Raw genomic sequence first — 14,606 nt, 5'->3', positions numbered from 1 at the left:
GAGCTGGTGGTTCTCGCTGTAATCCTAGCTATACAGTAAGGAGGATCGCCATTCGAGGCCAGCCCAGGCAACTAGTTCTCAAGACCCTATCTGAAAAATACACAATACAAGAAAGGGCTCGAGCGCATGCCTGGCCAGTGTGAAGATCTGATCTTCCAGTCCTCCCCCCAAAAAAGGAGAACCTGTATAAATACTTTTATTGAGGTGTAATTTACACATCATATTCACCTCTTAAAATAATTACATATTTGCTTACAATTTTCACTCAGTAGTATAAACATCACAGCATCTAATTTTAGAATATTTTTATTTTCTCTAAGCAAAATTCCCTTTGACCCCTCCCTGCTCCTCCTGTCACTCCTGACCCCTCGCTGTCACTCTTTACTCCTGCCTCTGTGGACTCTCTTGCTCTGCACATTTCACGTTGATGGAGCATATGTGATGGAGCAAGGTTCACACGTTTTAATATGTATCTCTATTTCATTTCTTTTTTATTTCCGAATAATACTTCACTATATGAGTGAACTAATTGATTCATTCATTAGTTGGTGAACATTTGGGCTCTTTCTGGCTTTTGGCTATCATGAGTGAGGAAGCACCTAGGTAGTATAAAGCCATATCTCATGTATGAAGCATGAAATATTGTGTAACAAAGTATCAGTACTGGTCATCATTTATTCAATTGTGGTACAATCTGTGGCTTTAAACCAAGCTGATTCATTTAAAGAAAAAGATTGTTCTATTGGCAGAAAACAGACTCTAAGAGAGAAATGGTGATGTCTCCCTCTCTTTCTCTTCCCCTCCCTCCTCCCTCCCTCCCTGTCTCTCTCTTTCTCTCTCTCTCAGCACTAGGAGAGAGCCTTGCCCAGGCTAAGCAAGAACTCTACTGCTGCTGCATCCCTGTCACCCTCTCTTTCTCTCTGAGCCTGCATTTGTATAATAAGCACACAATTACTTATTTTTAAATAAATTTTTTTGGTGATACTGGGGCTTGAACTCAGGGCTTCGCACTTGCTAGGTAGGCGCCCTGCCACGTGAGCCACACCCCCAGCCCGCAATTACTTATTAACAAATATTTATTTAAAAGCTCTTTGTCATTTCAAAGTCTCCTCAAGTGTGTTTCTTTTAATACTCTAGACATACATGTTTAAATAGCTCGAAGTTCTCAAACACAGAAGCTGCTGGTTACCCATTTCTTCTGGTTAGCACCTTTTAATACCGTTGTAAATACATATATATAAGTTGAGATGCTGAGGATCGAACCCAGGGCCTTGGGGATGCTAAGTGCTCAACCACTGAGCTACAGCCCAGCCGCCTCTGTTACTTTTCCTCCTTCCCAGAAGAGGTGAGGGAAAAGCAGAATAGTTCGTGTCACATTCGTTAGTTTAAAAGATCAACCTCACCTCGTCAGGAAGTCACTTCTGCGGCTTGCTGGGTGAGGCTCATTCCTGGTGATTCTCGAATATTCAGACTCCTCTGGGAGATAGGGCCAGATGGCCGTGACCTTGGAAAGCAGCGTGATTCCTGGTGGAAGCCCAGGCCCTTCCTTCCTGAAGGCCAGTCCCATCTCTGGCAGGAAAACGAAACTCTTGGTCTAACTAGAGGAGAGAGAATTCAAAGTGCAGTTACTTACCTTAAAATTTCAACCACTGGCAAATCTTGCTTGCTGGTGTATATTCATCTGAAATTCACATAAAAATGGACATTTATTTGAATCTATCCCTTTCTGGGAAGTTTCTTTACTGGGTATATTGAAAAAAGTAACTGACTACTATTCAGGAGCAACACTGGTGTCAGAGCGAGCACCCTGGCATTTCCTTGAGGATGTGGCACCTTTGGGGGATGGGAGGCTTGTCGCATTCAGAATGGTGGCTTCCTCCCACCCTTAACTGGGTTCAAAAACTCAGACTCGGGTGTTAAAGTTGTCTTAAACCAGTCTCAAATTCATTTGTAGGTGGTTTTGGATGTGTGATCCTGGGGGCTGAACCTAGGCCCTTGTACACACTAAGCACGCACTCTAACCCTTGAGCCACACCCAGACTTTTTTTTTTTACTTATTTTTAGTCAGAAAATTGCACTTTTCTCATAGGAATATAGTAATATATACTGCATATACAGTATAGTATAAAGTCCAAGCATGAGAGAGTAGGTCTCACTGGAACCTTTGCCCAAGTTGGCCTCAAACTCTAAATCTTCCTCCCTCTGCCTCCCGAGTTGCTGGAATTATTTTCTTTATCCTTTTCATGGTACTTCTGTCTCACTTTTTTCCCCCTGAAGCCATATTTGGGTTTCCATGTGATTGTCTCTTTTATACGTAATCCAGTGCTTAGGGTACTCCTAGAACTGTGTGGGCTATGAGGACACTGATGACATCCCTGTCCTCGTGACGGTTACAGTCCAGCAGGAAAGGCATACATTAAATTTGCAATTTAAAAACATTAAAACGACTGTGCTGTGGCTCACACCTATAATCCTAGCTACTTGGGAGGCTGAGATCAGGAGGATCTTGGTTCAAGGCCGGCCTGGGTAAATAGCTCGAGAGAACCCTCCCCCCATCTCCAAAAAACCCATAGCAAAATGGACTGGAGGTGTGGCTCAAGCAGTAAAGTGCCTGTTTTTCAAGTTCAGAGCCCTGAGTTCAAACCCCAGTCCCACCAAAAAAGTTAAAAATTAGTATTAAAAACATTAACGTTGGGTGCAGTGGTGCATTCCTGTAATCCCAGCTACAGATTCAGACAGGAGGACTGCTTGAGCTCAGAAGTTCCCAGCCTGGTAAACATAGCAAGACCTCATCTTAAGAAAAAAAAAAAGTGTCAGGAAAGAAATAGTAACAATGATTGCTTTCTCAAGGAAGGCCTTTGCCTAGTCTGGAGAATCAATCAGAGGTTTCTTTAAAGGAGTATGGTGTCCAGGTGTGGTGGCTCACATCTGTAATCCTGGCTACTCAGGAGGTGGAGATCATGAGGATTGTGTTGCAAGAGCAGCCCCAGCGAAAAGTTCCCAACACCCATCTCAACCAGTGGCTGGGTGTGGTGGCACACACCTGTCATCGCAGTGCTAGGAGGATCATGGTCCAGACCAGCCTAGGTGTAGATGCACGACCCTATTTGAAAAATAACTAAAAGCCAAAAAGACTGGGGCATGGCTCAACTGGTGGAGCATCTCCCTAGCAAGCACAAGGCCCTGAGTTCAAACTCCAGAACTGTCAAAAAAGAAAAAAAGAGTGGTCTCAGTTGAACTCTGAAAAATGATGCATGGTTGATAGGTGGAGGAGGCTGATGGTCATGGAGCAGTTCACATGGAGAGGACCAGCGTGGAAGGCCCAGAGCAGGGAGGATCAGGACCCAGTAAAAGGGCAAAATAAAACCTTATTTCTTTTCTACAGGTGCAATTTGCATCTCTCCTGTCTCCAGTTAACAAGGATCAGGGGACATCTTTTCCGTAGCAGTGGTATTTTTAATTGCTACACGTCACGTGTGCCTGCCACAAGCAATCCCCGTTAGACTTCTCTTAAGTCCACATTTTAAGTTACCCACAACTCTAGTAAACAACTCTTGTTTACTAGAACTAAAAGAAACTGCTTCCTTTTCTCTGGGCACCTTCCGCAGAGGACTATGGGCACCCCCATTAGAAGAAATGATTTTGTTTTGTGAGCCAGGGTAGTCCAGGCTGGCCTTGAACTCACAGTCCCCCTGTCTCAGCTTTTTGGATGCTGGGATTACAGATGTGCACCTGGCCACAGTAGGTGAGATGGATCTCTCATCTGTGAACTAATTCTGAGTGGTGGTGATGCAGTGAGCAGGGTTCAGAGAAGGTGGTGGCCCTGCTGCCTGTTCCCTTTCCTGGTGGGGTAACATAATGAGGTAAGCATGGCTTGCTGCTGGAGTGGAACCCAAACATGAATGCAGCCTTGAGTTCTCTAGGTTTTATATCAAGGTTATATGGCCAGTGCTGTAGCTTGGTGGTTAAGTGTTTGCCTAGCATGCACAAGGCCCTGGGTTCAAATCCCCAGTACTGGAAAAAGAAAAAAAATCTAAAGAGAAAAGGTGCAGGGGTGTGGTCAAGTGATTTAACACTTGCCTCACAAGCAGGAAGCTCTGAGTTCAATTCCCAGAACCACCAAAAAAAAAAAAAAAGAATTCCCACAAGTGGGATTGCTTTGTCAAAGAGACAGCGGGTAATAGTTTTGTCAGATAATTTTCCACACGGATCCTTACCACTTGCATTTCCCCTGGAAGCGTATGGGGCCGTTTCCCCTAGCCTCACCAGGTGAGAGCTGCTCTCTCAGCGTTTGAATGAAATGAGTGAAATTGAACCTCTTTTCCCATGTTTGAGGAAAAAGTATTTCAAATCAATCAAAATTGAGGTTTAATTTATGTCTAATTAAATTCAGCCACGTGAAGTGGCCAGTGAGTTTTAACAATGGACAGGCATACCCAAACAATCACACATACAATCCTATACGTAGGTTTTGCTTTGGTTTTTGCAGTGCTGGGAATTGAACCCAGTTCTTTGAGCATGCTAGGCAAGTGCTCTTCCACTGAGCTACTTCCCTAGCCCCACATATATTTGCTGTTTGGGTTTTTGGTATATAATTCTGTTTTTAAGACCTGAATAGTCTACTGTAACCATCACCACAATCAAGATGCTAAACACTTTCATTATCTCCCCCAAAATTACCCTGCCCACTGTGGTCTCAGGCAGCAGCTGGTCCATTCTCTCTCTGTCCCTTTGTTCTGCCTTTTGCATGATGTGTCCTGGAGCCCCAAGCATGGAGCCGGCTGAGTGTCTGTCGTGCCTGTGAGATTCACCTGGGCCTCTGTCTGCCCGTAGTTGCTCCGTTTTTCTGCTCAGTGCTTTTCCGTTACGTGGCTGTGTTCCAGCTGGTCCTTTCACTCCCCGAAGGACACGTGGGCTGTGCGGATGAATAAAGCTACTGCAAACATTTGGACAGGTTTCTGCATGAACATGACATTTACTCTTTTAAGGGAGGACACCCAAGAGTGGGATTGCTGCTCAGGTAAATACTCACATGTAAGCATGTGTGTAACTTCAGAAAAATAAAATCCTACCCCGCCGATTTGATTTCCACTGTGGCTGCCCCACTGTGCCTCTGCGCCACTCGCTTCGGTTCTCCTCACTGTCTTTTTCCTTTTTTAAATTTTAATTAGTCTACTAGACGTCTCAAACCATCTCATTGTGCTTTGAATTTGCATTTCCCAAAGGGCACTGATGTCTTTTTGCCATCTGGATGACTCCAAATCTTTTGTGGGTTTTCTGTTCATCTCACTATGTGCAGCCTGGTGCCCTGGAACGCCTGTGAAATTGTGTATTTTTTTATTGGGTTGTTTTGCAGATGAGCTTTGAGAGGTGTTCTTTTTTTTTCTGGAATATGTGTTTTACATATACTTTCTTCCTTTTCTTATCAGTGTGTTTTGCAGAGCAAGAGTTTCCAATTTTGTGAAATTTAATATATTGATTTTTGTTTTGTTTCATAGACTGTGCTTCGAGCAGCTCCTCTAAGAACTACTTGATAAATTCAGGTCACACAGATTTTTCTCCTCTGCTCTCGTAAGAGTCACAGAGTTTGTTTTTCATTTAGATGTGTGGTCCACGAAGAGTGAGCTTTGGTAGGAAGTCCGAGGCTTGAGTCAGTGTTCTTTTAATGACACGTTGGTTGTCAGCAAACTCTTGTTCTCCTTCATGAGATGTGATAGAGTTTCTCATGTTTATTTTGAAGGTTTTTTTTGCTGGATGGAGACTCCTGGGTCAACAGTTCCTTTGTTCCTTAATCTTTCATTACTTAAAAGGTGTTCCATGCTGGGTGTGGCTCAATGGTAGAGCTCTTGCCTAGCATGAGCTACCTGCTCAGGGCTCCAGCCCCAGCACTGCAAAACAAACAAACAGCCATTCTGGCCTCCTAGTCTCTGTGAGGAGTCCGCAGCTTACAGCCACTCACGCGTGTTCTCCAGTGTGCGCCTGTCTGTTTAAAGGGGTCTCTGCCTTTAGTCTTTGACTTCCGTGGTGGGACTGGGGTTTGAACTCAGGGCTTCACACTTGCAAAGCAGGCGCTCTGTCACTTGAGCCACACCTCCAGTCCATTTTGCCCTGGTTATTTTGGAGCTGGGGGTCCCACGAACTATTTCCTCAGGCTGCCCTTGAACTGAGATCCTCTAGATCTCAGCCTCCCAAGTAACTAGGATTACAGGCATGATAACCTGCACCCGGCTTATCATTTCTTTATGGTAAAACATTCAGAATCTTTCCTTCCGGCTTTCTGAAACACCTATGAGATGTGCTCCTTAGCTCCAGCCGCCCTACTGCACATAGCACGCGATTCTTCAGGGGGAGGCTGGGGTCCAGCCCAGGGCCTTGAGCTCCTATGTATGCCTGAGGGTACGGACTGTAGTCTTTCTCCTGCTGCCACGTTTATAGTAGTTTTCTTCTTCAAAGATCTTTTTCTGGTGTGCACGCTCCTTCTGGGACTCAACTGTCAGAAAGGCTCACTGTCCCACCAGCTCTGCTTGCTTGCTTTTCATTTGCTTCCTGGGTGTTTTGTCTTCTCTTACTCAGATAGGATCATTTCTGTTGGTCTGTCTTCAAATTTACTGACTTTCCCCTAGTTCTCTTTTATCTGTTAGTTATCTTTTATCTATCATTATTATCTATTATCGTTTATCTATTAGTTCTCTTTTATCAAATACATAAAAGACAGTTCATTTTAAAATCCTGTATGTTACATTTTTCTTCTCTAAAATTTCCATCTGCTTCTTCCTCATGTCTTCCATTTCTTTGCTGAAAATCCGTCTTCCCATTTATTTCAAGAGCATTCATCTTTAATCTCTTAATGATTTTTGTCTGATAATCCCAATGTCTGTGTCATCTATGTCATCTTGCAAATAGTTGAGATTTCCTTTGTCCTTCAGGTGGCGATCAATTTCCAGTTGTCTCCAAAATTTGAATATTATGCAGATGTGACGCAGAGTCTTATTTAAATCCTAAGGAGAATTTTTATCTTTTTAAATAGTTCTTGGAGGCACTAATTTGGATGTACTGGCAACATCACTTTTGCCTTCCTTGGGCTGTGCTTCCAGAGCTTTTGCTGTTTGACGGTTGCTCATTTGTGCCACCCAGGGGCCCGCTAGACGTCAGTTCTGTCTGGTTTCGTTCAGGCTCAGGGGTAAGACCATAAGGCTCTTTGTAAGGGGATTTTCTGAGTGCTCACCTGAAGTTTTGGTTGTCACTGCTGCCCTGTCTTCTGTTAGCTGTCAGCCACAGGGTCACCTGGGACCTGGGGACAGGGGGACGCAGCAGTCCACAGAGATCCCCTTGTCCTCTGGCTTGGCTTGCAGCTCCATGAGCCTGCATGCTGTTGTGGCCACCATGGGAGCTTGGGCCTACATGGAAAACCCTAAAATGCACAAAAATGGGGCTTTGCTTGGTGGGCTGTAGAAAGCCTGCACCCTGTTCTGCCCCCACACTAACAGGGCTGCCCAGGAGCCTCTGAGGATGGGAGCCCAGGGTAAATCCGGCTGTCAGATTCCAGGCTGTCCCTGAATCTCAGCCAGGAGACAGCAGAGGAAATAACACAGGAAACAGCACCAGTTTGGTAGCACTGTGTGTCCTCCTGCCTGCCAGCTAGCTGGGTCCTCAGGTAGCTTTTCCCTCAGTCTCTGCAGGGCTCCTGGCTGCCTTCAGTGCGAGACACAGAGCTTATTCCAAAAGCTTTCAGCAGTAGCCACTGGAGAGCGGCGTAGTGGAGGTTATTCAGAGATGTTCTGCGAGCCAGGAGTGAGCACTGAAGAGTGCCACAGCTAACTTCTCTCTCTCTGTTTCTCTCTCTCTCTGTTTCTCTCTCTCTCTCTCTCTCTCTCTCTCCTTTTTTTCCTTCTTTGTTACCAAAAAGTTACCTTAAGCCTGCTGTGTAGTAAGTTTTTCCACATTGTGTCCTGATTGAGAAATTTAGACATCTGGACATTTTTATTTATTTCTTTTTGTGGTACTGTGATTTGAACTCAGGCCTACACCTTGAGCCACTCCACCAGCCCTTTTTTGTGATGGATGTTTTTTTGAGATAGGGTCTCACAGAGCTATTTGCCTGGGCTGGCTTCAAACCACAATCGTCATGATCTGTGCCTCCTGAGTAGCTAGGATTATAGGCGTGAGCCACTGGCACCCAGCAAAGAGATACAAAGTCATTTTTTTTTCTTTTGCGATACTGGGGCTTGAACTCAGGGCCTCGTGCTTGCTAAGCAGGAGCTCTGCCACTTGAGCCACTCTACCAGCCCACAACTGATGCTTCCAGCAGCTCAAATATCTTTAAAGATAAAAGTGCCTGCTGCACCCAGAGCCCCTCTAAAAGGGCCTTCGGGCTCCCGTGCCCCTCTGGGGGCTCGAACCTACGCAGTGAGAGCCAAGAAACCGAGCAGAATGACGCTGTGTTGACTCTTTTCCGTTCCATTCATTGTGCTCCTCTTGTGTAACTAATTCTGTTTGTCCCTCCCCAACCCTTCGTTTTGTTTTAGGGGTTTTTTTTGGTTGTTGTTTGTGTGTTTGTTTCTGCAGATCTTTTCACAGATGCTGCAGAGACGGAAAAAATGGCCAAAAGTCTGGAAGATTCTGAAGGAGTTTATTTTGTTCCATCTTTTAATGGATTACAGGTATTTTTTTAAAGTTAATGGTAATTGCAGACATTCCCTAAATCCTCCTGTCACTCTGTTACCTGGGAATTTGGGCGCTGAGCAGAACTAAGTTGAGAGGTGAGAAGTTGTGCTCTGACCTAGCACGACCCCATGAGAGCAGAATGTCCCCTAAGTGACCCTGCTGCTTTGGCATGGACTTAGAGGATTCCGCTGGCTTCGGCTTGGAACGCTGTTCCCGTGGAACCTAAAAGTTGGCAGGTTTATCCTAGAACTTTACATAAGACCTGAGATTACTTTATCTTGACTAAAAATAACCATTTCCCCGGGGGAAAAGCGTTCTGTACTTAGAGGAGGTATACCACCCAGAATTAGAAAACTGATGTCAGCTCGCGTGCGCACACACAGGTAGTATGTTGAAAATGTGTCTGTGAGTTTCATTAACTTTTTTCAAAACTCCACATTTCTTTTCCTTATTGTGGTAGAATATCAGTTACTTTTTTCTAATCAAAAAGTAAACCTAATAAAGAACTTGCTTTTTGTACCATTTAACTTTGTGTTTAATTTTAGTGAACTTTATATTTACCTGTGATACTATCTTTAATGTTAGGATATTGTAACAAAAGCTTTTTTAAAAAAAAACTCTTCAGGCTGTCGCCCGAGGCTCACGCCTATAATCCCAGCTACTCAGGAGGCAGAGATCAGGAGGATCGAGGTTCAAAGCCAGCCCCAGCAAATAGTTCATGAGACCCTATCTTGGAAAAATCCGTCACAAAAAAGGACTGGTGGAGTGGCTCAAGTTGTAGGCCCTGAGTTCAAACCTCAATACCAGAAAAAAGGAAAAAAAACATACTGGGGACTTAGATGTGACTTAGTCTTAAGAACTCTCTCTTACTTGTCCATTATGGCACATTCTTGTGAAAATAATATTACATTCATGACTTTAAAAGAAAGTATTGCTAAAGCCCAAAAGATTTAGACAAAAATATTACAGATAGATTTTTAAATTTCATGTTTTTTTTTTTTTTTCGGTGGTGGTGGTGGTATTGGAGTTTTAACTCAGGACCTTGCACTTGGCAGGCATTTTACCACTCGAGCCCCTCCCCCAGCCCTTTTTGCTTCAGTTATTTTTGGGATAGGGTCTCCTGTTTTCTTCTGGGTTGGCCTGGACTGAGATCCTCCTGTTTATGCTTCCTGTGTGGCTAGGATGCCAGGCCTGAGCCACCTATATTGATGGAGATAGGAGTCTCATTAACTTTTTTCCCAGGCTGGTCTGGAACCTCCATCCTCTCAATCTAGCCCTCCTGGGTAGCTGGGATTATAGATGTGCATGACTGATCCTGGCTTGGTTTCATCTGTATAAAACGTCTCTGCTCTGCCATGAGTGTGACCTGGCCACCTGTTGGCAGCAGAGCACAGCTGGGGCATGAGGGTGTGAGTGATTGAAGGCCAGTGTTTTAACATAAAACGAATCTCATGACTGGAACCTGAAAGTGAATTCAAACAATAGTATGTTGACCCCAAGCCATTCGGAAAATAGGTAGCAGACTATCTCACCAATGTAAAATAATGAGAACTGGGAAATGGAAGGAAGGAAGGAAGGCTCAAATGTGTAATATGCCCTTAATTTTAGAATCCTGATACAACCGTGGGTCTCCATTTCTCTAGGAAGTCTGCTGAGACAAAGGCATTGGCTGAGTTTTGAGGCCAGTGAGAAAGTTTGGGTCAGCCACTTCAGGAGATGGCCCAGGGCTGGGCCACACTGGGGTGACAGCTGTGAACACAGCCGTGTAATTTTACTCTAGCAGCATATATGCCTCGGAGAGCAAGACAGTGGACAAGGGAGGCAAGAAGCAGTGGTCATCCCAGCATTTCGATGATCTCTGACCATCATTTGTTTTAAAGTGATTTAACTCTAAGTAAGCATTCTTCTAACATGGCTGTGTTTTTATCATGAATATTTAAATGTGATCTGGAACGTGAACAGTACGCTGTTATTGTGTCTTATCTTAGGCTCCCTTGAATGACCCCTGTGCCTGTGCCTCTTTCATGGGTTTGAAGCCTTCCACCAGCAAATACCATCTCGTCCGAGCCATCCTGGAGTCCATGGCCTTCAGGTGGGAACCCTGCCTCGCTTCTCCACACACCTGTTCATTGCCTGTCTTATTAAATCCGCTGTCAAGCAGAAAATGTCCTAATTTTAATTTAGCTGTCTTATTTATTTAGTACAGGCTGCATCTAATATAATCTTCTCTCACTGCTAAGGTGTTTCTTACTCTTTTCATATTTAATAGTACCAGATTAGACTTGATACCTGAAAAGTGATTGATTGTTAAAATATTTAGGGCTGGGGATGTGGCTCAGTGTGGCCTGGAAGCCCTGAATTCTACCCCAGCACTGCAAAAGTACCACACCTAACCAGAGCAGAATCTAATTCTTTAAACATAAAAGATTCAATATTTGAATTTTCAAAGGTTTAGTGTCCTTATTTATGGGGGAGAATTTAAAGCAATAATGTTTGTTAAACCTAAAGGCTAAATGATCAGTTATTGATGTATATTCCCTGTGCTCTTCTTGTTGTAGGACATGTATAGATTATTAAAATTAAGAACATGAAAACAGGGGGAGGTGGCCCAAATAATGTATACATGTGTAAGTAAATGTAGAAGTGATAAAATAAAATTAAAAATTTTTTTTGAAAAACGAGTGCCGTGGTGCTTGCCTGTAGACCGGCTGAGGTGGGAGGATCACTTGAGCTCAGGAGTTTGAGGCTAGTTGGCAACACATCCCACAAAGAATACAGCCATCACAAATAAATGTTTGTGGGACTGGGGACGTGGCTCAAGTGGCAGAGCACCTGCCTAGCAAGTGCAAGGATCTGAGTTCAACCCCACCACCAACAAAAAGAAAAAAAGTTTGTCTCGCTTCAAGTAAAATTTTCTGTGATTATAAAATGATTGTTTGGTAGAGTCTATTAGATGTTATTTGTGGTAAATGATCTTAATAGCGACCTGTTAAATAGGTAATTGCTGTCTGCGGCCATCCCACTCTGAACACACCCCATCTCATCTAGTAGGTGCTTTAAATGTTTCACTGTAGATTGGTATAAGTTAAATAGATGGCAATAAATAGGTTAAATAAATGTGCAATAGATTGATGGTAGAGTGAGTTTAGTTGCAAAATAAGAATGGTGCTAGATGGAGCATAAGGACCTGGACTTCCGGTGACCTCCAGTCACCCAGCACATTTCTTTTTTTCTTTTCATATTTTATAAATATCAAGTAATTGAAGCTATAGTTTTTATTTTGAGATCAGAAGGAAATGAATGATTGTGATAGGAATGTCTGTCTTATTTGGAACGTCCCTCTTCTCTCTCAACAGAAACAAGCAGTTGTACGAGCTCATGCAGAAAGAGATCCGTATTCCTGTCACAAGCATCCGGTAGGTACACTGGCTTCTGCAGACTCAGTCAGAAATGAGAAGTGGTAGCCGTAGTGTCTTCACCATTATGCTTTTTAGGATTTCAAGAACTTATGCAGGGTGCCGGTGGCTCGTGCCTGAAATATTAGCTACTTGGGAGGCAGAGATCAGGAGGATTGTTGTTTGAGGGCACCCCAGGGAAATAGTTTGCAAGATTTTATCTCAAAAATACCCAACATAAAACAGGGCTGGGGGAGTGGCTCAAGTGGTAGAATGCCTGTCTAGCAAGTGTGTGAGGCCCTGAGTTCAAGTCTCAGTACTGCAAGAATTAAAAAAAGAAACTCACACCTAGCTCCTTGGCAAGAAAATTCCACCGTAGGATTCATAGAGGAAAGGAAGGCCTACTTTGGACTTAGGAAGATACAACATAGTATGAAATTTGCAGAGGGGGAGATTTTAGTACTCCTGAGTTACAGAAATCTTTAAAATCCCCTTTTTGAATTGTAGTTATCTGTTTCTTGGCTTTCTCGGTTATAATGTCCAAATGAATTCTTCTGCTGGCTTAGCTTACTTTACTTAGCCTATTTTGAACTGGTGCCCACCCAGACGGGACAGGTAGGGAAACTGATGGTAGGAATAAGGAACAATGTTTAGAGGTCACTTTGACATCAGGTCAGTGCTAACTGATACATTTGAAATTAAAAGTTAAATTTGCTGGGCGATGTGGCTCATGCTTGTAATCCCAGCTCTATTAGAAGCAAAAATCCCAGCTCTACGAGGATCAAGCCTGGCCCAGGCTGGCCAGGGCAAAAAAGAATAAACCCTATTCAAAAAATAACTAACACACACAAAGGATCAGAGGCATAGGCTCAAGAGGTAGAGCACCTGCCTTGTGAGCACGAGGCACTGAGTTCAAGCCCCAGTATTGCTAAATGAATGAATGAATGAATAAATAATAAAGTTAAACTTTTAGTGGTTGTGGCTGTAGCACAGTGATAGAGCACCTGCTTAGCAAGGTTCCACCCCTATGTTCAATCCAAAACAAGTTAAATTTTGGGCTGGCGGAGTGATTCAAGTGGTAGAGCGCCTGCCTAGCAAGCATGAGTCCCTGAGTTCAAACCCCAGTACCATAACCAAGGAAAAAAAAAGTTAAATTTATAAAATTAAGGACCTAAGAAAAATCTGTTACCCACACACAAGGGACAGTGATGCTTCTGTTGTGACCTCCCTGGTGTCTTGCTCCCCGCAGGGCAGATGGAGGAGTCTGTAAGAATGGCTTCGTCATGCAAATGACATCAGACTTGATCGATCAGAAGATAGACAGGCCCGCCCACTTTGACATGTCCTGCCTAGGAGCAGCTTCTCTGGCTGGCCTTGCTCTTGGTATGTGTGCATTTCCTGAAGTGGGAGCTTGCTTGCTAACCATTTTGATGATAGCATTTTTCCTTGCAAAGCACAGAATTGCCTTGTGGGTCCAGGAAGCCTCAGCATCTGGTAAGGTTCACTCACACACACAGGCGGATTGCTCCCAAACCCCTGTGACCTGCAGGTGTGTGGCTGTCCCTTTTCCATCCTTCCTTCACTCCTTCAGTCAGAGGACTAGTTGGTGAGGGCATTCAAGTCTCAGCTGCTTGCTGAGCAAGGTAGGGTCTTTGTACAAACTTTCTGGGTGACAGTAGTGAAGAAAACAATCAGTGACACCTGTTAAAGAACAGTAGTGCTGGGATTGCAGAGGTCCTTGACCCAAAAGGGCTCAGGGAAAGAATGAACAGACAAGACACATATTGAGAGGGCCAGCAGGCTGATGACCAAAAAATTATTTTTTTCAGCAAGCTTTATACAAAAGAGGAAGAGACTTAAACATCAAAACACTCTGACCTAGCTACAACCTTTCTGTTTTTGCCAGCCAGTATTGTCACTGCCAGTGTCCTTGACTAAGTATAAACTTCTTTTCAGTCAAGGGAAACCACTTAGCGTTCCTTCCCACCATGACAGAGATATGGTGCACCTGCAGGTTCCAACCTTGTCGAAATGCTGCAAAGCCACAGCGACCTTGTCAGATTGCGGCTCATGGCTCCCAACACAGTAGGGCAAACCTAATTCAGGGAGACCACTGGGTAGGCATAGGAATTTCTGTGACAGAGTCTCGAACCAGGGATACAAGGAATAGTGGCCATGGAGCAGGGTGGGATCGGGGTGAATCGCTGATAGGACTCATGAGAGTTTGGAGGAAATTCTAACTAAACCAACCTAATGGGATTCTTGCTGAAGGCAGCCCAGGGTGACCAGACCTCCAGGACTGGGGTTTCTGCTTAAACTGACTTAGCAGAATTCCAGGGAAATTCGATGATGCAGAAGTGAACATGGGCCAGGCACCAGTGGCTCACGCCTATAATCCTAGTTACTCGGGATATGGAGGTCAGGAGGATCGAGGTTCAAAGGCAGCCAGGGCAAATAGTTCTTGGCACCCTATCTTGAAAAACCCATCACAAAAAAGGCCTGGTGGAGTGGCTCAAGTGGTACAAGTAGTAGAGTGCCTGCCTGGCA

General features: G+C 44.2%; 1 protein-coding gene across 5 annotated transcripts in view; it reads left to right on the top strand.

Annotated features, from left to right (window-relative positions):
• Gk5 (glycerol kinase 5) overlaps positions 1 to 14,606 on the top strand; it is a 49,370-nt gene that overhangs the window by 28,508 nt on the left and 6,256 nt on the right. For all 5 annotated transcript variants that reach the window (XM_074059078.1, XM_074059077.1, XM_020184586.2 and 2 more), the window contains 4 exons: positions 8,566 to 8,660; positions 10,653 to 10,756; positions 12,021 to 12,080; positions 13,309 to 13,442. In XM_074059078.1, the coding sequence (XP_073915179.1) occupies positions 8,566 to 8,660; positions 10,653 to 10,756; positions 12,021 to 12,080; positions 13,309 to 13,442 (393 nt within the window). The remainder of the gene's footprint in view (positions 1 to 8,565; positions 8,661 to 10,652; positions 10,757 to 12,020; positions 12,081 to 13,308; positions 13,443 to 14,606) is intronic.

Source organism: Castor canadensis, chromosome 17 (genome assembly GCF_047511655.1).
Source record: "Castor canadensis chromosome 17, mCasCan1.hap1v2, whole genome shotgun sequence".
Classification (NCBI taxonomy): domain Eukaryota; kingdom Metazoa; phylum Chordata; class Mammalia; order Rodentia; family Castoridae; genus Castor; species Castor canadensis.
The sequence above is the reverse complement of the archived record's forward strand: the minus strand, read 5'-3'. Positions and strand labels throughout refer to the sequence as shown.